Raw genomic sequence first — 26,687 nt, forward strand, 5'->3', positions numbered from 1 at the left:
CATTTGGGGCTGTGCACACAGCCACACTGCAGCACCTGGCAGCCTCCAAAGGAGCCTTCAGGCAGGTCCCACTCCCCCACTGCTTCCAGAGGCTGGTGAGCTGCAAGGCAAGGAGCAGCCAACAGCTGGCCTGCACCTCCTGCAGCCATTGCAGCCTGCTCTTTACACCTTTTGTTTGCCCCAGTGTGGCAACCAGGGAGGAGTGCAGCTCCCAGAGAGAGCTGTTGGCCATTGGGATGTGCTGCCCAGGGAGGTGGGGGAGTCACCACCCTTGGAGGTGCTCAGGAGGGGATTGGATGTGGCAATTGGAGCCATGGTTTAGTAGACATGAGGTGCTGGGTGACAGCTTGGACTCGATGACCTTTGAGGTCTCTTCCAACCTTATTGCTTCTATGACTCAGGACAGTCTAGATGCACACATCCTGCTCCCAGCCCTGCTCCTCCACTTAGGTTGTGCTTGCAGAGGAGTCACTGAGCTCCTAGAACCTGCTCTTTGCCCTCCCTGGCTTGCCCTGCCCCACCTGAAGAACAAGACCCAGTGCTCAGCTGGGGCAAGCAGAGAGCTCCCTGTGCTCAGAGATCCTCTGCTCCAGCAGCAGATCCCAGTTGGTTTATTTCACAAAGCTTCCAGCACTGCCCCTCAGCTGCTGCCTGCTCCTCTCCAGCTCCATCAGAGAAGCTTCCAGCACTGCCCCTCAGCTGCTGCCTGCTCCTCTCCAGCTCCATCAGAGAAGCTTCCAGCACTGCCCTTCAGCTGCTGCCTGCTCTCCCCAGCTCCATCAGAGAAGCTTCCAGCACTGCCCCTCAGCTGCTGCCTGCTCCTCTCCAGCTCCATCAGAGAAGCTTCCAGCACTGCCCCTCAGCTGCTGCCTGCTCCTCTCCAGCTCCATCAGAGAAGCTTCCAGCACTGCCCTTCAGCTGCTGCCTGCTCTCCCCAGCTCCATCAGAGAGGCTTCCAGCACTGCCCCTCAGCTGCTGCCTGCTCTCCCCAGCTCCATCAGAGGGTCCCAGCAAACACTTTGTGAGCTGCTCTGAGCACTTGAAAGCAGCACAGTGAGACTCTGCACCTCCCTTGAGCTCCCAAGAGCTCCCAGTGCCTCCAAGAGTCACCACAGCGAACAGAAGCGACTCAAATCCTCTGCCATCATGGTTAGACCCAAGCTGGCCACCAAGCCACTGACATGGACTCAAGAGCACACAAACCACAGCTTTGGCTCCAGGCTGTGGCTCCCCTCCTGGGGCTCTTTCCCTCACTCACCTCCAGACTTGGAACCTTTCACTCTGAGCCTGTGACCTGCAACTTGCCTTACAGAAGCCAGGGTCAGGCACTGCCCCTTCCCAGCAGGGCAGGGAGAGTGGAAAGGCTCAAGGGCAGGAAGAGCTGTGATGGAAGCCCTAAAACAGGAGCTGTGATGGGAAGCAATCTGCCTGAGCACACAGAGGGAGAGGCCAAGAGCTGCATGGCGACAGAAGGCTGCATCCTGTGCTACTTATCTGCAGCCTTTCCCAGCTGGGAGCTGGAGGTCTGCACCTTGGCCAACTCAGCTAACTGTGACTGCAAAGTGCTTCCACAATGGCATCTGAAACATTTACAGCTCATCACCTTCAGCCTTCATCCTGCTGCAAGGAGGCCAGCAGAAGGAGAACCCTCAGCAGGCTGCACCAAGCACATTGAGTGCAGCCACTGCTGGCTCCCCTTCATCTGCTGGCTGTCCAAACAGCAGTCTGCAGGCAGCCAGATCCACTTGGGAATCATCAGAGTGGTCACTGAGCAGTGTGGGAAAGCAGCACTGGAAGGGGCAATTGAATAAAGCAACTCTCTGCATCTCTCCAACCAGGACTGCTCTGAGTAAAGCCTGGTTTGAAAAGCAGCCCAAGGGCTCAAACATCTTCCTCTGGAGAGCTCAGTGGGGAATTTGTTCTGGTGTAGCTCCCTCAGGGCCACAGCTGAAGCCAGTGGCACTGGGGGCAGCCACTGGGCTGCCTGGTCTAGTTGGATGTGTCCCTTGCTGGAGGGCCTCTGCCACGGGGACAGGCTGGGAGAGTTGTGGCTGTTCAGTCTGGAGAAGGGAAGGCTCCAGGGAGACCTCAGAGCTGCATTTCAGTATCTGAAGGGTATCTGCAGGCAGGCTGGAGAGGGGCTGTGGGGATAGGACAAGGGGCAGTGGCTTGAAACTGGAGCAGGGCAGAGTTAGGTTGGCCATCAGGAGGAAGTTCTGCACAGTGAGGCTGGGGAGACACTGGGACAGGCTGGCCAGGGAGGGGGTGGAGGCTCCATCCCTGGGGACATTCAAGCTCAGCCTTGCTGTGTCCCTGGGCAGCCTGCTCCAGTTGGAGATGTCCCTGCTGAGTGCAGGGGGGGTTGGGCAAGATGCCCTCTGAGGGTCCCTGCCAACCCTATGCAATCTGTATGCTGGGCTGGGGGTGCTCAGCAGCACTGCTGATGCCTCTTCTGGACCAAGCCACCTTCCCCTTCCCTCTACAAGCACCCTTCTTGTGGCCCCATGGCCCAGCTGATGTGTGGCACTTGGCTGCTGGCTCAGCCCCTGTGGTTTGGTGCAGTTGGCTACAGCAAGCCCCAGAGTTCTCCTTCCCTTCCTTGCCTCCTGGGAGCTTCCTTTCATTAAGAACCTTTTCCTCTCTAATATTAATGGACACTTTGGACTTCCTTACCTATGTCTTAGCTTTGCCAATTGCAAAAGGGATTTGTTTTGGAGGCTCTTGGACCTGACTTGGTCTGCAGGAAATAGTTACTGGGTTGGATTTTTACACCTCCTTCCAGTGACTTGGAGTGGATGCCCCTGGAGGGTCCCTTCCAACCCAAGGCAACCAGGTGGTGGAGGGACCTGACCACAGCATTTTGCTGCTCAGGAGACAATTCCCAGGCCCCTCAAGCCCTGAGCTCTCATTCCAAAGAGCAAACATCACTTGGGGCAGGCTGCAGAAGCCAGCAGTGTCCAAAAGGGATGATGTTTCCTCTGCTGAATGTGAGCTATGACACACAGCATTCCCAGGGATGTTAGAGAGGGCAAAGACACTCAGCTTGTGTTCACACAAACCTTCTGACCCCCACCCCTGGTTTGGACTTGCTGACCCTCTGAGTAACCCTGCTCAGCATCTCTGCCTCCAACCATGCCACACCAGCTGCTAATGAGGTAAAGGCAAAGATCAGGAGAGGGAGAGCAGAGAGAAAGAGGTGGAGAGAGCTGAAGCATCTGACAGCTAACTGTGACTGCAAAGTGCTTCCACAATGGCATCTGAAACATTTACAGCTCATCACCTTCAGCCTTCATCCTGCTGCAAGGAGGCCAGCAGAAGGAGAACCCTTCAGCTGCCAGGGATCTTAGGGGGGCAGAAGATAAAAGCAGCCTGGTTTTGGAGAGGAGAGAGCAGCAGCAGAGGAGAAAGCAACAGCAGAGCACTGAATGGTTCCTGAAGTGCTAGCAGAGGGGAGCAGCACAGGGGCATGGTCACAGAGCTGAGGGGGACTGTTTTCTGTCACCAAGACAAAGGGACAGGCAGGCTGACAGCTCTCAGCTTAGTGCAGCTGCTGCAAGCTCTTAGGCTCAGAGGATGTTAAGGGCTGGAAGAGACCTTTGAAGATGGAGTCCAAGCCCCCTGCCAGAGCAGGAGCAGAGAACCCAGCCCAGGGCACACAGGAACACATCCAGACAGGGCTGCAAAGGCTCCACACAAGGAGACTCCACAACCTCTCTGGGCAGCCTGCTCCAGGCCTCTGGCAGCCTCCCAGGGCAGAAGTTCCTCCTCCTGCTGAGCTGCAACCTCCTGTGCTGCACTTTCCATCCCTTGCCCCTTGGCCTGTCCCAGGGTGCAGCTGAGCAGAGCCTGTCCCCTCCCTCCTGCCCCCCAGCCCTCAGCTCTTGAGAGCCATTGAGCAGATCCCTCTCAGCCTTCTCCTCTCCACACTCAGCACCCCCAGGGCTCTCAGCCTCTCCTCCCCAGGCAGTGCTGCAGTCCCTTTAGCAGCCTTGCAGCCCTCCCTTGGCCTCTCTGCAGCAGCTCCCTGTCCCTCCTCAGCTGGGGAGCCCAGAGCTGGATGCAATGTTCCAGGTGTGGCCTCAGCAGGGCAGAGCAGAGGGGGAGGAGAAGCTCCCTGGCCCTGCTGGCCACACTCCTCTGAATGCCCCCAGGACCCCCTTGGCCTTCTTGGCCCCCAGGTCTCATTGCTGTGCCCTGCAGCCCTTGCTGCCCAGCAGCACTGCCAGCTCCTTCTCCTTGGGGCTGCTCTGCAGCAGATCCCCTCCCAACCTGTGCTTCTGCAGCTGCTTCTTCCTTGCATTTCACTTCTTTCCCCTCCAACCAGTTTGGTGTTTTCCCTGCCCAGTGGCCCTCAAGCAATGAGTGGAGCAGTTGCCTGTCCCATCAGTGGCTGTGTCCTCATCCACACACAGCTTGCAGGCTGTGGGGACCAAGACCTCTCTCACCCTGGTGTCTCCTGAGAGCTCTGGGGGGTGAGTCAGGCTCCTGCTGCTTGAGCTGCTTGGCTTTCATGATTCATTTTCCTTCTATGTGAAGATAAATCTTCCCCACCACCACCCCCCCCAGCACAAGTTAACCCTCCATCACCTCATGTGCTCAGCTCATCAGTCAGCCTCCAGAGCTTAGCTAATGGAACAGCAGAGCCCAGAGCTTTCATGAGTCACTTCTGAAGCATCTCGCTCTAGACTGAAGCCTCTTTTCTTCCCAGGCCTCTGCCTTGAGGCTTCCCTGTGGCCTGGGGGAAGCACATGGCTGCCAAAGCCATCCCTGATGTTCCATGAGCAACAACAGGGCCATTGACAGAGGCAGCTCAGGATCCCTCCCTTCCCTGCAGAGCCAAGGGAAGCAAGGCAGAGAACAGAGGAGACCTCCAGGTCCATCGAGGCCAACTGCTGACCTACCACTGCCCAGCCCACCAGTGAGTCCTGGCCCTCAGCACCACAGCTCCAGGTGTTCTGAGCACTTCCAGGGATGCTGATTCCACCACTTCCCTGGGCAGCCCCTTCCAGGCCTTAACCACTTTTCCAGTGATGTTTCTCCTAATACCTAACCTAAACCTCCCCTGGCACAGCCTGAGGCTGTTTCCTTCTCATCCTATTGCTTGTTACTGAGCTACCTGGGAGAAGAAACTCACCCCCAGCTGGCTCCAACCTCCTTTCAGGGAGCTGTAGAGAGCCAAGTGGTCTGCCCTCAGCTTCCTTTTCTCCAGGCTCAACACCCCCAGGTGTCTCAGCTGCTTGTCCCCAGCCCTGTTCTCTAGACCCTTCCCTCAGCTGCCTCTCCCCAGCCCTGTTCTCTAGACCCTTCCCTCAGCTGCCTCCCCCCAGCCCAGTTCTCTAGACCCTTCCCCAGCTCCCTCAGCTGCTTCTCCCCAGCCCTGTTCTCCACACCCCCAGCTCCCTCAGCTTCCTCTCCCCAGCCCTGTTCTCTAGACCCTTCCCTCAGCTGCCTCTCCCCAGCCCTGTTCTCTAGACCCTTCCCTCAGCTGCCTCTCCCCAGCCCTGTTCTCTAGACCCTTCCCTCAGCTGCCTCCCCCCAGCCCTGTTCTCTAGACCCTTCCCCAGCTCCCTCAGCTGCCTCTCCCCAGCCCTGTTCTCTAGACCCTTCCCCAGCTCCCTCAGCTGCCTCCCCCCAGCCCTGTTCTCTAGACCCTTCCCCAGCTCCCTCAGCTGCCTCTCCCCAAGCCCTGTTCTCTAGACCCTTCCCTCAGCTGCCTCTCCCCAGCCCTGTTCTCTAGACCCTTCCCTCAGCTGCCTCTCCCCAGCCCTGTTCTCTAGACCCTTCCCTCAGCTGCCTCTCCCCAGCCCTGTTCTCTAGACCCTTCCCTCAGCTGCCTCTCCCCAGCCCTGTTCTCTAGACCCTTCCCTCAGCTGCCTCTCCCCAGCCCTGTTCTCTAGACCCTTCCCTCAGCTTCCTCTCCCCAGCCCTGTTCTCTAGCCCCCTCCCCAGCTTCCTTGCCCTTCTCTGGACACACTTTCCACATTGAAAACCCACTGCAGAGCAGCAGGAGCCCATTTCCTCCCCCCCTCTGTAAGAAACTCTCCCTCAAGTTCTTTGACACACAATGCTCTGGGGTCAGCTGAAACTCAAATAGGGAAGTTGCCCAACATCTATCTAAGAAGAGTCAAAGGTTCACTTTAAGCAGCTTGCAGCTCCCCATGGAACAGAACAGAGTAGAACAGAGCAGGTTGGAAAAGACCTCAAAGATCACTGAGTCCAAGCTATCACCCAACACCATCTGATCAATAAACCATGGCACCAAGGGCCTCATCCAGGCTCTTCCTAAACACCTCCAGGGATGGGGACTCCACCACCTTCCAGGGGCCAATCTCTCTTTCTGTTAAGAACTTCTTCCTAACATCCAGCCTGAACCTCCCCTGGCACAGCTTGAGACTGTGTCCTCTTGTTCTGGTGCTGGGTGCCTGGGAGAAGAGACCAACCCCCACCTGGCTCCAACCTCCCTTCAGGGAGTTGGAGAGAGCAAGAAGGTCTCCCCTGAGCATCCTCCAGGCTGAACACCCCCAGCTCCCTCAGCCTCTCCTCCCAGGGCTGTGCTCCAGACCCCTCCCCAGCTTTGTTGCCCTTCTCTGGACACCTTCCAGCATCTCAACATCTTTCCTAACCTGAGGAGCCCAGAGCCAGACACAGGACTCCAGGTGTGGCCTAACCAGTGCTGAGCACAGGGCACAATGACTTCCCTGCTCCTGCTGGCCACACTGTTCCTGATGCAGGCCAGGATGCCATTGGCCTTCTTGGCCACCTCGGCACACTGCTGGCTCCTGTTCAGCCCCTTATCAACCACTACCCCCAGGTCCCTCTCTACCTGGCTGCTCTCAGCCACTCTGTCCCCAGCTCTGTAGCTCTGCCTGGGGTTGCTGTGGCCAAAGTGCAGCACCTGGCACCTGGACTTGTTCAATGCCATCCTGTTGGACTCTGCCCATCTGCCCAGCCTGGCAAGGTTCCTCTGCAGAGCTCTCCTACCCTCTAACAGATCAACTCCTGCCCCCAGCTTGCTGTCACCTGCAAACCTATTGCTGATGGCCTCAATGCCCTCCTCCAGGTCATCAATAAAGATACTGAACAGGCTGGGGCCCAGCACTGATCCCTGGGGGACACCACTAGTAGCAGGCTGCCCCCAGAAGGCTCTTGAGCAGCACCCTGCAGCTTTTGGGGGAAGGTTTTACCTCTATTTGGTTGAGCAGGGAGCTGTCAAACTTGAAGCCAGGGATCCTCTTTTCACTGCAGACCACTCCCACGTCTTCGGTGTGCTTGCAGTCGGTGACTCCCCAGCCATTGGAGGTGCAGGCTGCCAGGGTGGGCTCCTTGCCATTGCAGTGGACATTGTCCATCCAAATCCTCCCTGAAGGGCAAAAAGACAAACTGAACTGAGACTCACAACCAGAGGCTCAGCCTGGGTCGTACTGAGAGCAAGGGAGGCTGCTGTGCTCTTGCTGTGGCAAGGGGAAGAGGTGACCTGAGCAAAACAGCTAAGGAATGTTCCCAGATGGCATCAGGTTGGCAGGGACCCCTCAAAGGTCACCTTGTCCAAGCCCCCTGCAGGCAGCAGGGACACCTCCAGCTAGAGCAGGCTGCCCAGGGCCGTATCATAGAATCACAGAACTGTCAGGGCTGGAAGGGACCTCAAGGCTCAGCCAGTTGCAAGCCCCCTGCCATGGGCAGGGACACCTCACACCACAGCAGGTTGCTCACAGCCACATCCAGCCTGGCCTTCAAAACCTCCAGGGATGAGGCTTCCACCACCTCCCTGCTGCCCCAAGGGAGTACCAACCTGCCTCTGGCCTCTTCAGGTCTCCTTCCATCCCTTCCTGCTGCCCCAAGGAGTGTCTCCCCACCCTCACTGTGCAGAGCTTCCTCCTCATGTCCAACCAGTTCAAACCCTTGCCTCTCATCCTATCCCCACAGTCCCTCCCCATCCTGCCTGCAGGTCCCCTGCAGATATTGAAATGCAGCTCTAAGGTCTGCCTGGAGCCTTCTTTTCTCCAGCTGAACAGCCCCAACTCTCCCAGCCTGTCCCCATAGGAGAGGTCCTCCAGCCTCTGCTCATCTTGGTGACCTCCTCTGGACCCTCTCCATCAGCTTCAGGTCTCTCTTGCATTGGGGGCCTCATAGCTGGACACAGCCCTGCAGGTGAGGTCTCCCCAGAGCAGAACAGAGGGGCAGGATCCCCTCTCTCAACCTGCTGGCCACACTGCTTTGGATGAGCCACCAAGTACTATCTGGAGGCAGATCTGCCCCACAGCTTTCCCTCTCCCTTACCTGCATGGAAATAAAAACCTCAGCAGCAGCCTGAAGCAGCTCTGTGCTGCAGCCCTGCTGATGGGGCAGAAAAGTGACCTTTAGAATCAATCAGGTTGAAAAAGACCTTAGAGGTCATCAAGCCCAACCTGTCACCCAGCACCTCCTGACTAACTAAACCATGGCTCCAAGGGCCACATCCAATCCCCTCTTGAACACCCCCAGGGATGGGGACTCCACCACCTCCCTGGGCAGCACATTCCAGTGGCTAACAACTCTCTCTGGGACGAGCTTTCTCTTCACCTCCAGCCTAAGGCTCCCTCTGATGACAGCCACTTCAGAGCCCACAGTGTCACCAGGCCCCCTCAGCTTGGCTGATTAGATCCTGCCCCCTAATCATGCTGACCAAATGATCCCTCCTGTATTTGAGGCTTCTCTTTGCATCATCTCTCAATCCCTCCTTCAGTCTCCCACAGGAGACAGCTCAGAGCTTTGATTCAAGCCCTGAGCTTTGATTCCTGCACAAGCCTTAACAAACCTCCACTGACTGGAGCCTCCTCCAGCCTAGAGGCTTTGACAACTAAGTGCCAGCTGCAGTTGCAGAGATTCATAGGATGGGTTGGGTTGGAAAGGATCTTAAAGCTCAGCCAGTTCCAAACCCCCTGCCATGGGCAGGGACACCTCCCACCAGCCCAGGCTGCTCAGGGCCTCATCCAGCCTGGCTTTGAACACCTCCAGAGGGGAACATCCACAGCCTCCCTGGCCAGCCTCTGCCAGGGTCTCCCCACACTCACTGGGAGGAATTTCTTCCTAGTCTCCAGTCTCAATCTGTCCTCCTCAAGCTCCAGTCCAGTCCATTCATGGACAGTGTTTGTCCCTTGCTTAGGGGTCAGCCCAGCCCTGCCCCTTGATGTTTATCCAGCAGAGAAGACTCTTCCATTAACCAGAGAATGTTAGGGGTTGGAAGGGACCTCCAGAGATCAACATCACCCAGGGCAGGTCACCCAGGAACACATCCAGATGGCTCTGGAAAGTCTCCACACCAGGAGACTCCACAGCCTTCCTGGGCAGCCTGCTCCAGGCCTCCAGCACCCTCACAACAAACTAATTTCTCCTCTTCTTCAGGTGGAGCCTCCTGGGTTCCAGCTTGTCCCTGTTGTTCCTTGTCCTGGCACTGGGCAGCACCCAACAGAGCCTGGCACCTTCATCCTGACCCCCACCCCTCAGATATTGACAGACATTGATCAGATCCCTCTCAGCCTTCTCCTCTCCACACTGACCACCCCCAGGGCTCTCAGTCTCTCTCCACAGCAGAGCTGTTCCAGTCCCTTCAGCATCCTCAGAGCCTCCCCTGGGCTCACTCCAGCAGGTCTCTGCCCCTCTTGAACTGGGGAGCCCCAAGCTGGGCACAGCATTGCAGCTGTGGTCTCAGCAGGGCAGAGCAGAGGGGCAGCAGAACCTCCCCAGCCCTGCTGGCCACACTTCCCTTGCTGCACCCCAGCAGACTGTTGGCTCTCTGGGCCCCAAGGGCACACTGCTGGCCCATGCAGAACTTGCTGCCCACCAGCACTCCAAAGTCTTCAATTCAACTCCAGGGCTTAAATCCCATAGCAGCCTGCTTCTGGTTGGCTTTCAAATGCCATGGCCTCACTCTCTCACTTTGAAACCTCCTCCTCTCTCCCCTCCAAGAGCCAAACCCCACAGCTTGGCCCAGCACTGAAGGTTTCCCCTTCCAGCCAAGTCCCTGCTCACACTTCTTTTATGGGCAACTTTATAGGTGTGAGCACTGAGTGGTGCTAAGTGACAGACACACACAGCCCCTGCTGCAGTGCAAACAGCCTGGCTGTGGCTTCCACCAGCCTGCCAGGCTGCAGTGTTGGCATCTCCATAGGTCAACATTTAGCTAGCAGCAGACAAGGATGGAGCTAAGTCCCCTGAAATGCTGCTGACAAACATTTGCCACCTCCTGGAGCTTCCTGACTGTGCCCACGGCTTCATAGAGTGGTTTGGGTTGGAAGGGACCTTAAAGGTCCTCTTGTCCAACCCCCCTGCAGGCAGCAGGGACATCCCCAACTAGAGCAGGTCGCTCAGAACCTAATCAAACCTGACCTTGAATGTCCCTAGGGCTGGCACCTCAACCACATCCCTGCACAACCTGCTCCAGTGTTCCACCACCCTCACAGTCAAGAACTTCCTCCTGATGTCCAACCTAAATGCCCCCTGCTCTAGTTCCTGCCCCTTGTCCTATCACTTCCAACCCCTGTAACAAAAGTCCCTCTCCAGCATCTCTTGTAGCCCCTTCAGGTACTGCAAGGCCACCAGAAGGTCTCCCTGGAGCCTTCTCTTCTCCAGGTTGAACAACCCCAACTCTCTCAGCCTGGCCTCACAGCAGAGCCCTTCCAGCCCTGCCAGCATTGCTGTGGCCTCCTCTGGCCCCTCTCCACCAGGTCCCTGTCTGTGCTGTGGGACTCCAGATCTGGCCCCAGCAGAGCACAGCAGAGAAGCAGAATCCCCAGCCTGGAAAGGATGCTCCAGCCCTCTGCTCACCTTTGCCACCCTCAAACCTCCTCTCCACCTCGAATTCTTGCCCAGGGGGCCAAGAAGGCCAAGGGCATCCTGGCCTGGGTCAGGAACAGTGTGGCCAGCAGGAGCAGGGAAGTCATTGTGCCCTGTGCTCAGCACTGGTTAGGCCATACCTGGAGTCCTGTGTCCAGTTCGGGCTCCTCAGGTTAAGAAGGACATTGAGAGACTTGAAGGTGTCCAGAGAAGGGCAACAAAGCTGGGGAGGGGTCTGGAGCACAGCCCTGTGAGGAGAGGCTGAGGGAGCTGGGGTTGCTTAGCTTGGAGAAGAGGAGGCTCAGGGGAGACCTTCTTGCTCTCTGCAACTCCCTGAAGGGAGGTTGGAGCCAGGTGGGGGTTGGTCTCTTCTCCCAGGCAGGCAACCAGCACCAGAACAAGAGGCCACAGTCTCAAGCTGTGCCAGGGGAGGTTTAGGCTGGAGGGGAGGAAAATGTTCTTCCCAGAAAGAGGAATTGGCCACTGGGATGTGCTGCCCAGGGAGGTGGTGGAGTCCCCAGCCCTGGAGGTGTGCAGAAAAGGCTTGGGTGTGACCCTTGGAGCCATGGTTTGGTTGTCAGGAGGTGTTGGGTAGTTGGTTGGATTAGGTAATAGGTTGGACTTGATGATCACTGAGCAACCTGATCTGGTGTGAGGAGTCCCTGCCCATGGGGGTTGGAACTGGCTGAGCCTTGAGGTCCCTTCCAACCCTGACACTTCTGTGATTCTATGGTCTCTGAGGTCTTTCCCAACCTGGTTGATTCTCTGTGTGTGTGAAGGATCATAGAACCATAGAATTGTCAGGGCTGGAAGGGACCTCAAGGCTCAGCCAGTCCCAACCCCCTGCCGTGGCCAGGGACACCTCACACCGCAGCAGGTTGCTCACAGCCACCTCCAGCCTGGCTGCAAACACCTCCAGGGATGAGGCTTCCACCACCTCCCTGGGCAGCCTGGGAGAAGGCTTGGAGAGCCAGCTGGTGCCCACTCTCCTGCTCTGGAGTGACTTTACCTTCTCCTTTGCCATACTTGGAGCTGGGTAGCCAAGAGACAGCCTCCACGTAGCCCAGCTCCCTGCAGACCACGTGCGCCGCGTGGATGGAGAAGTCGTCGTCGCACACCGTGCCCCACTCCCCGTTGTAGAACACCTCCACCCTGCCTTCATTGTGCTTCCTCTTCTGCCCTGCCAGCCTCAGCTGGATCTTGGGGACGTCTGCTGGTCTCTGGGGGGGTTGGTACACCTGGGGGGGCGGCTCAGGGTAGCCAGGGAGGTAAGGCCAGTGCTCGTACTGGGCGAAGCCCGGCGGGCTCAGGGAGGCGAAGAGGAGCAAGAGGAGGCAGTGGTCGTGGGGAAAGCCCAGCAGTGGCTCCATGCTCAGTGCTCACGGTGCCCAGAGCCAAATCCTCTTGCTAGCAGCTGCTGGTCAGTGCAGGCAGGTCCTGAAATGGAAGAGAAGGTTGAGTGAAGCATGGGGTTGATGGGGATTTTAGAGCCCTTGCTTCAGCAGGGCAAGAGACACTGTCCAGGGCTGCCTGCATCACAGAACGGCCTCCAGAGCTCCCTTCTGACCTGTGAGGATCAGCTGAGGGAGCTGGGGGTGTCCAGGCTGGAGAAGAGGAGGCTGAGGGAGACCTCATTGCTCTCTACATTGTCCCTGAGGGAGGTTGGAGCTAGGAGGGGGCAGCCTCTGCTCCTCGGTGGCAAGAGACAGGAGCAGAGGAAATGATTCCAAGCTGCCCCAGGGGAGGTTCAGGCTGGAGGCTAGGAAATGTTTCTTCACAGAGAGGGTTCTCAAACACTGGAATGGTCTGCCCAGGGCAGTGCTGGAGTCCCCATCCCTGGGGGTGAACAAGCAGCTTGGGGACCTGGTGCTTAGGGATGTGGTTTAGGGTTGACCCTTCAGAGCTGGGTCGAGGGTTGGACTGGATGAGCTTGGAGCTCTCTCCCAACCAGATCTATTCTGTGAGGTCATTGAGTCCAAACACTCTGGCTAAGGCAGGTTCACCTAAAGGAGGCAGGGGCAGCCCCCAGAGGCAGGGGCAGCCCCCCAGAGGCAGGGGCAGCTCCCCCAGGGGCAAAGCCAATTATTTCTTGTGGAATGGATGAACAAAGTGGAACAAAACACAACCAACCCAGCCCCAAACCAACCAACCCCATCCCAAACCCCAACAGGACAACACCACACTAAAACCATTTGTAAGTTTTGCTCCATGTGCTAAATAATTTCAGCTGGAAACTAATGCTGCTGCTGCTGCTGCTGCTGCTGCTTGGTGGTGGTGGTGGATTGGGTTGGCTTTTGTTTTGCAGGATAAAAGTCTCCAGATCTCAAGTGCTGACAGTTGGATTTTCCTCAGCCTCTGGGAATCCAGCAGCTCAGTGTCCTCCAGCAAGCTCCAGCAACCCTTGGTTCAAGCCAGAGCAGGACACAATTGAATCCCCTCCTACTTTCACAGTGAGACTGAGACTTGTAAGTGGCCTCCTGCCAGCCCAGGCTGCTCCAGGTCCCATCCAGCCTGGCCTCAAGCACACCTCCAGGGAGGGAGCATCCACAACCTCCCCTGGGCAACCTGTGCCAGTGTCTCCCCACCCTCACTGGGAAGAATTTCCTCCTCATCTCCAGTCTCAACCTGCCCTCCTCTAGCTTCAGTCCATTGCTCCTTGTCCTATCCCTACAAGCCCTAGTCAAGAGTCCTTCCCCAGCTCTCCTGGAGCCTCCTTCAGGTACTGGGAGGCTGTTGTGAGGTCTCCCTGGAACCTTCTCTTCTCCAGGCTGAACAAACTCCAGCTCTCCCAGCCTGGCCCCAGGAGGACAGGTTCTCCAGCCCTCTGCTCATCTTTGTGGCCTCCTCTGGAGCAGTTCCAAGAGTTCCCTGTCCTCCTTACATCATCTCTATCAGGAGGGGCAACCTGAGGGCCCAGCCCTGCTTAAGGATACTGGGAAAAACCTCCAGAAACCTCCCTCCTGGTCCCAATTCCACCTGCAGGAAGGAATCCCAGAGGATTCCTCCCTAGGATCAGAAGCCTGCATTGCTTCAGGAGACAGCCCTGCAGTGTGCTCTAGCAGCCACAGCCTGGGTTTTCCTCCCCCTCCCATCCTCCAGGTCGTGTTACCATCTGCTCCAAAATAGTTCCACGCTTCAACCATGGAGAGACAAAGCCTGCACAGTGCTCACATGGCCCCAGAAAGAACACCTCCCATCCCCAGAGCTCCTGTTTATTGAGGTGGCTTCAGAGAGACCATTCAAGACGGAAGGCACAAGGTCAGGAGCAGCAGAAGCCTGTGGAATTTGAACCCAGGCAGGAACTGGCCTGCAGCAACACAGGATGCCAGGTTGGAAGGCACCCCAAGGGTCACAGAATCAGTGAGGTGGGAAAAGACCTCAGGGATCATCAAGTCCAAGCTGGCACCCAGCACCTCCTGACAACTAAACCATGGCTCCAAGGGCCACATCCAATCCCCTCTCGAACCCCTCCAGGGATGGGGACTCCACCACCTCCCTGGGCAGCACATTCCAGTGGCTAACAACTCTCTCTGGGAAGAGCTTTCTCCTCACCTCCAGCCTAAACCTCCCCTGGCACAGCTTGAGACTGTGTCCTCTTGTTCTGGTGCTGGGTGCCTGGGAGAAGAGCCCAACCCCCTCCAGGCTACAACCTCCCTTCAGGGAGTTGGAGAGAGCAAGAAGGTCTCCCCTGAGCCTCCTCTTCTCCAGGCTAAGCAACCCCAGCTCCCTCAGCCTCTCCTCCCAGGGCTGTGCTCCAGACCCCTCCCCAGCTTTGTTGCCCTTCTCTGGACACCTTCCAGCAGCTCAACATCTTTCCTGAACAGAGAAGCCCAGAACTGGACACAGGACTCCAGGTGTGGCCTAACCAGTGCTGAGCACAGGGCAGGATGAGCTCCCTGATCTTGCTGGCCACACTGCTCCTGATGCAGGCCAGGATGCCCTTGGCCTTCTTGACCACCTGGGCACACTGCTGGCTCCCCTGAGCCTCCTCTCCTCCAGGCTAAGCAACCCCAGCTCCCTCAGCCTCTCCTCATAGGGCTTGTGGAAAGGAGATCTTCTGCTCCAACCTTCCTAAGGTGATGGAGTTGCAATGAGCTGGCCCAGCAGCCTGGCAAGCTGAAAAGTGGCCAATGCAGGGGGGACTCCACTGCTTCCCTTGGGAGAGGATTCCAATGGCCAAGGTGAAACTTTTTCTCCTGGATTCCAATGGGAATCTCCCCAGCAGCAACTTGTCCCCATCACCCCTTCCCTGCCTCCTCCATGGGACTCCTTGTCAAAAGGGAGTCTCCATCCTCCTGGCAGCCTCCCTTCATGTCCTGCTCCATGGCAATAAGGTCTTCCCTGAGCCTTCTCCTCTCCAGGCTGCACAAACCCAGCTCTCAGCCTTCCCTCCCATGGCAGGTACTGGGCTTGCCTATAAGAAGAGGCTGAGGGAGCTGGGGTTGCTTAGCCTGGAGAAGAGGAGGCTCAGGGGAGACCTTACTGCTCTCTACAACTTCCTGAATGGAGGCTGCAACCAGGTGGGGGTTGGTCTCTTCTCCCAGGCACCCAGCACCAGAACAAGAGGACACAGTCTCAAGCTGTGCCAGGGGAGGTTTAGGCTGGAGGTGAGGAGAAAGTTCTTCCCAGAAAGAGGAATTGGCCACTGGGATGTGCTGCCCAGGGAGGTGGTGGAGCCCCCAGCCCTGGAGGTGTTCAAGAAAGGCTTGGATGTGGCCCTTGGAGCCATGGCTCAGTTGTCAGGAGGTGTTAGGGGATAGGTGATAGCTTGGCCTTGCTGATCCCTGAGGTCTTTTCCAACCTGCTTGGTTCTATGATTGACCTGGGGCTGCAAAAAGCTAGACAGGAACTGGCACCAAGCGCTGCCAGCCCAGCCCCAGCCTGTCCTGGGCTGACCCCCAGCAGTGTGGGCAGCAGGGGCAGGGAGGGGATCCTCTGCTGAGCCCCCACCTCAAAGCAAGCTGCACAAGGCTGAACATGCTAAGGCCAAACTGAAGCTCAGACTGGCAGGCTGGTTGGCTTTTGGTGGCTGTTGCCTTTCTTGGAGAGCTCATTCCTCCCCTCACACTCTCTCCCCCCCTCTGTAACAGCCTCCAGACTTAGGAGTGATGTCATCCTAGAAGCACACATTTTGGTCTCCCCATTCAAAAGAATCCAAGACAGACCATTAAAAAGCCATCAGATTAAGTCAGTGGAGAGGGTAGGAAAATACTGTGGGTCTGCTGGCTCCCCATCCTGTAGTTGAGGCCATGAGACAATTCTCCATCACCACATTAATGTGTAACTTAAGGCTGGAAGGCAGGCTGCTGCTAGCTGCTGACTCAGCCCTTTTCAGGACTCCAGCCTGAAGCCTTGAAGGGAGCAGATGGCCACAGGCTCACAGGAGAGTGTGGGACAGTTCAGTTCCAACACAACACTCAGCTTTTGCCTCTTCAGAGCCTCAGTGAGTGACAGCAACAGGATCTTCATCTCCCCAAACCCAAAGCAAGAGGGACAGGGATCTGCTGGAGAGAGCCCAGGGGAGGCTCTGAGGATGCTGAAGGAACTGCTGTGGAGGAAGGCTGAGAGCCCTGGGGCTGTTAAGGCTGGAGAAGAGAAGGCTGAGAGGGGATTTGATCAATGTCTATCAATATCTGAGGGGTGGGGGTCAGGATGAAGGTGCCAGGCTCTGGTTGGTGATGCCCAATGACAAGACCAGGAACAGGGACAAGCTGGCACCCAGGAGGCTCCACCTGAAGAGGAGGAGAAAGTTGTTTGGTGTGAGGGTGCTGGAGGCCTGGAGCAGGCTGCCCAGAGAGGTTGTGGAGTCTCCTGGTGTGGAGACTTTCCAAACCCATCTGGATGCTTTCCTGGCTGGAGCAGGGGGCTGCCTCCTCCCTGGAGGTGTTCAAGGCCAGGCTGGATGAGGCCTTGAGCAAGCTGGGCTGAGGGGAGGTGTCCCTGCCCATGGCAAGGGGTTGGCACTGGGTGAGCTTTGAGGTCCCTTCCAACTCAACCCCATTCCTTGATGCATGAAGCAGAGGCAATAGGTTCAGAAACCAAGACCCTACACAAAGGTACCAGGTGAAAATCCCCACTTGAGACACTGCCAGAACATGAACAGAGCTAGCCAGGGCTAGATGTCATAGAACCATGGCAATGGACTCATCCAGTCCAAGCCCCCTGCAGCCAGCAGGGACATCCCCAGCCAGAGCAGGCTGCTCAGAGCCCCACACAACCTGACCTGCAACGGTGCCAGGGATGGGGCAGCTCCAACCTCTTTGGACAGCCTGGGCCAGGCTCTCACCACCCTCAGCATCAAACATTTCTCCCTTCCCTGCAGCCTGAATCTCCCCTTTTCCAGTTTCAAGCCATCTCCCCTCGTCCTGTCACAGGAGGCCCTGCTCACAAACTCTGTCCCCAGCTCCCTGACCAGCTGCTGGCAGGCTGAGGGCTGTTTTGCAAGGGGCTGCGAAGCCCAAGCAAAGGCAGCACAGAAGTGGATTTCTTTTTCCAGCAAGGATTGTTTTGCACCTTCTGCCAATGAGAAACATCTGCACTGGAGCCTTTTGCTCTGAAAGGGATGAAAAAAAAAAAAGAGTTCTCCAGAGAGGAGAATTCAAACTGCCTCTGGAGTGGTGCTGCTGACACTTACACAATGCTGCTGGCATGGAGCTGCAGCTCGCTGCTCCGGAGTGGAGCACAGAAAAAGCACTGCCTGGGCTTGCAGGCTGTTTGCAGCAAGTCCTTTTTGACCTCAGGCTGCCCCAGAGGAGGTTTAGGTTGGACACCAGAAGCAGCTTCTTCACTGAAGGGTCTCTCAAAGCCTGGCCCAGGCTGCCCGGGGAGGTAGCTGAATCCCCATCCCTGGAGGTGCTTGGAAGCCGTAGGGATGTGGTGCCGAGGGCCATGGCTTAGCCCCAGCTTTAGCAGAGCGAGAGGATGGTTGGGCTTGGATGATCTGAAACCAGCTAAAACCATTCGAGGATTTTGATTCCCCCTCCACCCCCTTCCTTTTGTGCTTTGCCTGCAAGCAAGCCCGGGGAGCAAAAGCAGAATCCACCAAAAGAAGCCTTGAACTTCATCCCAACATCTCTGCAAAGCGCCGGCAAAGGTCTGTGCCACCCCGCCCCTGCCAAACCAAGCCTCAGGGGACAAGAATGAGGGGGGGGGGGGAACCCCAACCCTCTGCCGAGCCTTCTTCTGTCTAAACCTCATCTTTCAGAGCGAAGCAGCAGGGGGGGAGACAGAAAATCCCTTCCGAGGAAGGGGGGGAAGCAGCAGAGAGCAAACTCTCAGCCCCGAAGCGAGAGCAGATTCGAAGTGTTGAAGCTCATCCATCAACCCTTTCCTCTCCAGCAATAATTCCCCCGGTAGAGCTTTGCAGCCCCTTTTTTCCTCCCCCTCCAGGACTGGCTTTACCTCGGGAGTTAGTGGTAGGCAGCGCTGGGGGTGACCCGGGGCTCGTCCTGCTTCATGAAGTTCTTTCTCCTGGGCTGAGCTCTCCGTCCGAGCGGTCCCCTCCGGGCTGGGGGAGGTAGAAACCCCAACATAAAATCAAATATCCTGCAGGCAGGGAAATGTGCTGAAGGAGCTGCTGCTTCCTGGCCAATTTCACTAGAAGTCAGGCAAGCAAACCCCTCCCAAGACCCAGCCCCTTCAAGCCGGGGCTCAGGGCTGGGTGATATCATGGGCTTGTAATCCGAGCAGGACCGGGAGCAGAAAAGAAGGGGGGAAGGGGGGGGTGGGAAAAAGAAAACAGTTTAAAAAGTAACCCTCCATCATCGAACCGAAGCTGCAAGGCAGGAGCAAGGTTAGGAGCAGGAATGTTCGCTCAGGACCTTCCCGGAGAAGGAAGGTTAAGAATCACCTCAACGGCAGCGCAATAAACCAGGCTCACAGCAGGCTTTGTGCATCCCCAGCCTGATCCAGAGCCTCTCGGCGCTGAGCTCTGCCCACCCTACCCGGTGGCAGGGTCTTGCAGGAGAGCAGCTTCAAGCTTCCAGCCCGTGCTGGGGTTTGGAGGGGTTTGCAGCGCGGCACCTCCCCAGCGAGGGTCCACCTTAACCCTTCAGCAGCCAGCAACAGCTCTTTGCCAAGAGCCCAGGGGAGAACTCAGAATTATTGAAGCTCAGAAGTGCTGCTTTTTGAAAGCCCAAACTCCTCAAGCTCAGAGTAACTCAAGCTCAGAGTTATCCAAGCTCAGAATTACTCAGTTAGAAACAACCAAAACTCAGAATTGTTCAAGCTCAAAACCAGGCCATTTGAAAGCTCAGAATTAGTCCATTTGAAAGCTCAGAACCATCCAAGCTCAGAGTTAGTCCATTTGAAAGCTCAGAACCATCCAAGCTCAGAATTAGTCCATTTGAAAGCTCAGAACCATCCAAGCTCAGAATTAGTCCATTTGAAAGCTCAGAACCATCCAAGCTCAGAATTAGTCCATTTGAAAGCTCAGAACCATCCAAGCTCAGAATTAGTCCATTTGAAAGCTCAGAACCATCCAAGCTCAGAATTAGTCCATTTGAAAGCTCAGAACCATCCAAGCTCAGAATTAGTCCATTTCAAAGCTCAGAACCATCCAAGCTCAGAATTAGTCCATTTGAAAGCTCAGAACCATCCAAGCTCAGAATTAGTCCATTTGAAAGCTCAGAACCATCCAAGCTCAGAGTTAGTCCATTTGAAAGCTCAGAATCATCCAAGCTCAGAATTAGTCCATTTGAAAGCTCAGAATCATCCAAGCTCAGAATTAGTCCATTTGAAAGCTCAGAACCATCCAAGCTCAGAATTAGTCCATTTGAAAGCTCAGAACCATCCAAGCTCAGAGTTAGTCCATTTGAAAGCTCAGAATCATCCAAGCTCAGAATTAGTCCATTTGAAAGCTCAGAACCATCCAAGCTCAGAATTAGTCCATTTGAAAGCCCAGAACCATCCAAGCTCAGAATTAGTCCATTTAAAAGCTCAGAATCATCCAAGCTCAGAGTTAGTCCATTTGAAAGCTCAGAACCATCCAAGCTCAGAATTAGTCCATTTGAAAGCTCAGAACCATCCAAGCTCAGAATTAGTCCATTTAAAAGCTCAGAACCATCCAAGCTCAGAGTTAGTCCATTTGAAAGCTCAGAATCATCCAAGCTCAGTCCATTTGAAAGCTCAGAACCATCCAAGCTCAGAATTAGTCCATTTGAAAGCTCAGAACCATCCAAGCTCAGAATTAGTCCATTTAAGAGCTCAGAATCATCCAAGCTCAGAGTCAGTCCATTTGAAAACTCAGAATTAGCCCATTAAAGAAATACCCTCATAATTTTCCAAGCTCAGAATTATTCAACTTACAAGCTCAGAATCATCCAAGCTCAGGATCATCCAAGCTCAGAAATGACTAAAGTTAAAACTCAGCCCTCCAAGAGCTCAAACCAAGGCTCCCAGCTCTGCAGCCTGAGCGACTCCGTTCTCCTCCATGCCCCCAGGTACTAAACCTCAAACTCATCATTAAAGCCAAACCCCCAGACAGACAAATCAACTTCCCCTGAGCTCTGCTGTGTCAGAGCATTCAGAGCCTCTGTGGTGCCAGCAGTGAAATGGTGACACTGGTCTGAGCTAGTGGAAACAGCTCTTCTGTCAACAAGGAGCAGCTACATCAGCTGGATTCTGTTCTTCACTTTGGATTTATTCTGCCTCCAGCTTCATTCTGAGGCAAGTGGAAAACTCCTGCAAAGTTTTCAGCTGGAGGGTTTCAAGCTGGGGTGAAAAGTGTCCTCTTAACCCCTCCCCCCTCCACCTCCTTCCATTTAGGCTTTTAATGCCTGATCACAATTCTGACCATTTCTGTTCTCTGTAGCCATGAAAGTAAGAAAACAGAGGCTTGGCTTTCCCAGAATGGCTCAGGTTGGAAGGGACCTCAGGGATCATCTGCTCCAACCTCCCTGCCATGGGCAGGGACACCACTCAGAGAACTGTCAGGGTTGGAAGGGACCTCAAGGCTCAGCCAGTTCCAAGCCCCCTGCCATGGCCAGGGACACCTCACACCACCGCAGGTTGCTCACAGCCACATCCAGCCTGGCCTTCAAATCCTCCAGGGATGAGGCTTCCACCACCTCCCTGGGCAACCTGTGCCAGGCTCTCACCACCCTCATGGAGAAGAACTTTTTCCTCACATCCAAACTGCATCTCCCCACTTCAAGTTTTGCTCCATCCCCCCCAGTCCTATCCCTCCCTGACACCCTCTAAAGTCCCTCCCCAGCTTTCCTGTAGCCCCCTTCAGATGCTGGAAGGCCACAAGAAGGTCTCCTCAGAACCTTCTCCTCTCCAGACTGAACAGCCCCAACTCCCTCAGTCTGTCCTCACAGCAGAGCAGCTCCAGCCCTCTGCTCCTCCTCGTGGCCCTGCTCTGGACACCTTCCAGCACCTCCAGATCCTTCCTGGGACAGAGGCTCCAGAACTGGACACAGAGCTCCAGCTGTGGTCTCAGCAGGGCAGAGACTCTCAATTAGATTCAGTTGCTCAAGGCCTCATCCAGCCTGAAACTGGATGAGCTTTAAGGTCCTTCCCAACCCAAACCATTCTGTGAATCTGTGGTCCAGAACTGGGGGTTCAGCCCAGCACAAGAGTGGCTCCACCACTGCTGCTGAGTGCAGAGTGCACTACTGCAGCTGGCAATATTAACAGGGTGGTGATGTCCACAGCCCTCTGGGTAGACAAAGCCTCCTGCAGGCAGCTCCCCAGTGTTAAAGGAGGAAGAAAAAACCCCACACCAGCATTTAGAAAGGAAAGCAGCTTCATGTTGTGATACAGATTATGATGGAATCACAGAAAGGGAAGGGTTGGAAGGCACTTCTGGAGACCATCTGGTCAGGGGGCAGCTTGCCCAGGATCACAACGGCCAGAAGGGGTTGGAAGCTCTCCGCACAAGGAGACTCCACAACCTCTCTGGGCAGCCTGCTCCAGGCCTCCAGCACCCTCACAATAAAGAAGCTTCTCCTCCTGTTCAGCTGGAACCTCCTGGGTTTAGTTTGTGCCCCTTGGCTTGTCCCTGGGCACCCCTGACAAGAGCCCAACCCCATCCTCATGGCCACCACCCTTTAGATGTCCAGACTTAAACCCAAGATGCCACTTGGCTTTCCCCCTCCAACCACCAAGGAAGCTCTCAGGAGAGGTGAGCAGCAGCAGCAGGACTTTCATTGTGGCTCTCAGTGCCCCAATTCTCCTGCACTGGTGCTGCTCATGGAAGAGGTGAAACGCTGCTGATGCTAATTGCAATTAGCACAATCATCAATCAGCAGAGCATCACAGAAACACAGAGTTGTTTCTACTGGAAAAAGCTCTCCCAGACCAAGTCCAACCAGCAGCCTAAGGTCACCAAGTCCCCAAGGGCCTTATCCACACATTTCTTGACCACCTCCAGGGCTGCTGACTCCACCAACCTCCCTGAGCAACCTATTCCACTGCCTGCCCAGGTGGATCATCTTGGGGGTCAGGCCTAGGCCAGGACTTCTCAATGTTTCTCAGGGACATCAGAAGAGGAAAAGGGAAATAAAGAAGGAGAGCAGAAGGAGAATAATAAAAGAATAAAAAATATAACAATAAAATAAATTTTATTTAAAAATAAAAACCAGAAACATAAAATTAAAAAACACCAAAAGAAAAATCAAAATTAAAAACAAAATTTTAAAAAATTAAAAACACAAACAAAATTAAAACCAACAAAAAAGTAAAAAAAAATTAAAACCCCCAACATTTAAAAAAAGAAAACAAAACAAAATAGAAAACCAAAATAAAATAATAAAAAACCCCAAACCCAAACCAAAATAAAACCCAAAATGAAAAACAACCAAAAAATCCCAAAAGAAAATAAAACCCGAAACCAATTTTAAAAAGAAAAAATTTAAAAATAAATAAAAAATAAAAAAATAAAAAATTTTTTTAAATTAAAAATAAAAAATAATTTAAAAAAAGAAATTTAAAAATAAATTAAAAAAAGAAATGTAAAAAAGAAATTTAACAAATAAATTTTAAAAAATTTTTAAAAGAAATTTTAAAAAGAAATTAAAAAAGAAATTTAAAAAATTAAAAATAATTTTTAAAAGAAATTTTAAGAGAAATTTTAAAATAATTTTTAAAAGAAATTTTAAAAGAAATTTAAAAATAATTTTTAAAAGAAATTTTAAAATAAATTTAAAAATAATTTTAAAAAGTAATTTAAAAAGAAAATTTAAAAGAAATTTTAAAAGAAATTAAAAAGAAATTAAAAAAGAAATTAAAATAAATTTTAAAATTTTAAAAATTAAAAATAAATTTTAAAAATTAAAAGAAAATTTAAAAAGAAATTTTAAAATGTAAAGAAATTTTTAAAATAAATTTAAAAGACTTTTTAAAAATTAAAAATAAATTTTAAAAAAGTAAAGAAATAAAAAAGTAAATAAATAAATAAATAATTTAAAGAACTTTTAAAAATTAAAAAGAAATTTAAAAAAGAAATTTAAAAAGAAATTTTTAAAAGTAAATAAAAAATAAATTAAATTTTTAAAAAAGACATTTAAAAAATTTAAAAGAAAAATTTAAAAAATAAATTTAAAAATAAATTTTTAAAAAAGAAATTTAAAAAAATAATTAAAAAATTCAATTCAACCCAATGCAATTCCCCCGGGTGTCAGAGCAGAGCCCCCGAGAGCAGAGCCCCCGAGAGCAGAGCCCCCGAGAGCAGAGCTGTCTGAGCCCGGCAGGAAGCAGCAGGGCCAGGGGAAGGAATGCGAGCGGCTGCCGCGCAGGGCAGGGAGGAGCGTGACAGGCAGCCCCAGGAATGTTTGCAGAGGGCCTGGGTCGGGTGAGGATAGGAGCACCAAATGCCAGCCAGGCTTTGCTGCTCGCATAAAGAGAAACATTCAGCAGCAGCAGCTCAGCAGCTCAGCGCTTCCAGGCAACGCTCTTGGATTCAGGGAATCTGCTGCCCCCTTCATCTTGCAGCGGGGTAAGACCAGAAGAGGAGCACTGAGAAAAAAGAAAGAGGCATGATAAAGTAACGCAGGAAAGCTCTCCAGAAATCTTACAGGCCAGAGCACAAAAATGCTGCTCAGACTGCAGCTGAATCATCTCAGCAGGCAGCCACTTGCCAGCCCCACCGGGCTGCTCCACCATCGCTTCATCGCTTTCTGGGCTCTGTGGAGTTTGCTGCCCCTCAAACAGGAGGAAAGCACAGAGCCCCCAACCCTCCCTACCCCTCGACCTTCACAAGTTCCTCCTGACTCAAACACAGAATGGTAGAGGCTGGAAGGAACCTTCAGAGATTGAGTCCAACCTCCCCCTGCAAGAGCAAGGCACACAGGAGCACATCCGGGTGGGGTTGGAAGCTCTCCACACCAGGAGGCTCCACAACCTCCCTGGGCAGCCTGCTCCAGGCCTCCAGCACCCTCACACCAAGCAAGTTTCTCCTCCTGTTCAGGTGGAACCTCCTGGGTGCCAGCTTGTCACTGTTGTTCCTCATCCTGTCACTGGGCAGCACCAACCAGAGCCTGGCACCTTCATCCTGACCCCCACCCCTCAGATATTGATAGACATTGATCAAATCCCCTCTCAGCCTTCTCTTCTCCAGCCTAAACAGCCCCAGGGCTCTCAGCCTTCTTCCATAGCAGTCCCTTCAGCATCCTCAGAGCCTCCCCTGGGCTCTCTCCAGCAGGTCTCTGTCCCTCTTGAGCTGGGGAGCCCCAAACTGGGCACAGCATTGCAGCTGTGGTCTCGGCAGGGCAGAGCAGAGGGGCAGCAGAACCTCCCCAGCCCTGGGCGCTTTTCCTGATGCCCCCCAGGAGGTGTCCTCCCATGAGCACCACCTGCAGAGGTACCAGCTGCAGCTGAGGCTCTCTCAGCCACAGAGCCCAGCACCATTTCAGCTGCAGATCCCTTGCCTGGGCGATTTCCTTCCCCAGTCTGCCTGCAGGACACACCTGGATGCCTGGACCAGCCAAGACTGGTTTTGACCAAGCAGTCCCCAGTCATGCTCCGTGCTCCCCAGAATTAGGCACAGACCATTAGGTTCTGTAATCTCTCCCATTTTGCAGTTCTTTTCAGAAGGGAAGGCTCATTGCCTCCCCAAACCTTCTCTTTTCACCCTTGTAGACACTCTGGAGCCGCAGGTCAGCTCGACCCTTTCCCACCCATCCAGCAGAGCCGCAAAGCTCCCTGCAGGGATGGCTGAGGAGATTCCCTACGGGAGCCAAGGGCTCTGCAGGAGGTGGTGCTGACGCGTGGCAGCTTCCACACCGATTGACCCTGCTGCAAAGCCCCTGCGAGGGGTCAGAGCCCAGAGCTGGAGCCCTGCTTTTGGAGCTCAGGGGAGGGCTGGCAACCCCCTTCTTCTATGGCAGAAACCCAAAGAAAGGGGGCAGAGCCTCCCCCCCCAAAAAGAGGGGGGCAGAAAAACACAACCCCCCCCCAAGAAAGGGAGCAAAAAAGCAAACACCCCCCCCCCAAAAGGTGGGGCAGAAAAGCACACACCCCCAAAAAAGGGGCAAAAAAGCTACTCCCCTCCCAAAAAAAGGGGGGGGGCAGAAAAGCTACTCCCCTCCCAAAAAAAAGGGGGGGCAGAAAAGCTCCCACACACACAAACAAAAGGGGGGCAAGGGGGCAGAGTCCAATGGCAGATTGGATTCCTGGGGTGTCCATGATTGCCAGCAGCAGGGCCTGAGTGACCTCCCAGACTCCCAACCCTTGGCTTGCTGCTAGGATGCTGTTGACCAGGGCTGGGGACTTGCACTGCTGCTCACCATGGACACAGGGCTGGAAAGAGGAGATTCGTTCTCAGGGACTCACAGAGCTGTGGAGTGATCCCACAGCGTCTCCAGGCAAGGAAACCACAGCTGGAGCACCCTGCAGGTCTCTCTCTGCTCCCACAGGCTTGCTGCTGGTGTGCCTGGGAGGCTGTGGGATGGGGGAATCAGGAGCTCCAGGTGCCCCAGGGGAGCTCCAGCACCATCCCTTTCACAGCATAGAATCACAGAGGTGGTTGAATCCCCATCCCTGGAGGGGTTTCCAAGCCTCAGAGATGTGGTGCTGAGGGCCATGGCTTGGCCCCAGCCTCGGTGGAGTTGGGGAATGCTTGGACTGGCTGATCTTGGAGGGCTTTTCTAACTGAAACTATTCCATGGTTCCAACAGCAGCTCAGCCAGCCAGGAGATGAGTCCAGCAGGGTGTAGACAAAGCCTTGCCCCTAAAACAAGCAAGTGAAAAGAGTGAGATTCCTGGAGGGGAAAAGGGTTGGAGAGCTCCAGCTTCACCCAGCAGAGGTAACTGTCCCAAGGGGAAAGCAGAGTGAGCTAATGCCACACCTGCAGGGCAGTGATTCCCTGGCCATGGCACCACCACCAGGAGTCTGGGGAGGAGAGCTGCACTTTGTGTCGTTATCCCAGGGGCTGGCAGAGGTCCTGGAGGTTCCCATCCCCTCCCACTAGATGGCAAGAGGCCCCCTCCTAACAGCACAGCCTCTGCATCCCCGCCGCGGTGGCCAGGGGGCAACAGCCACAGAAAGGATTTCTGGCCCTGAATCACAGAATAGTGGAAGCTGAAAGGGACCTCCAGAGACAATCAGGTCCAAGCCCCCTGCCAAAGCAGGATCACCCAGGAACACATCCAGATGGGTCTTGAAAGCCTCCAGAGAAAGAGGCTCCACAACCTCTCTGGGCAGCCTGCTCCAGGCCTCCAGCACCCTCACACCAAAGAAGTTTCTCCTCCTGTGAAGCTGGAGCCTCCTGGGCTGCAGCTCGTGCCAGCTGCCCCTTGTCCTGTCACAGGGCACCATTGACAAGAGCCTGGCACCTTCTCCTTGAAACCCACCCCTCAGATATTTGCAAGCATCAGTAAGAGCACTGAGCAGACCTGCCTGGCCTCCCACCCTGCCCAGCAGGACCCTTGGGATC

At 54.3% G+C, this 26,687-nt stretch overlaps 1 protein-coding gene across 1 annotated transcript in view; it reads right to left on the reverse strand.

Moving 5' to 3' along the window:
* The window catches only part of LOXL2 (lysyl oxidase like 2), a 52,485-nt gene extending 40,244 nt beyond the window's left edge, over positions 1–12,241 (reverse strand). The window contains exons 1-2 of the mRNA XM_054174809.1: positions 11,822–12,241; positions 7,185–7,360 (exon numbers count right to left, since the gene is read on the reverse strand). Of these exons, the coding sequence (XP_054030784.1) occupies positions 7,185–7,360; positions 11,822–12,182 (537 nt within the window). The 5' untranslated portion in view covers positions 12,183–12,241. The remainder of the gene's footprint in view (positions 1–7,184; positions 7,361–11,821) is intronic.
* Between the last annotated feature and the right edge of the window lie 14,446 nt (positions 12,242–26,687).

This window comes from Dryobates pubescens, chromosome 31 (genome assembly GCF_014839835.1).
Source record: "Dryobates pubescens isolate bDryPub1 chromosome 31, bDryPub1.pri, whole genome shotgun sequence".
NCBI classification, from domain to species: Eukaryota; Metazoa; Chordata; class Aves; order Piciformes; family Picidae; genus Dryobates; species Dryobates pubescens.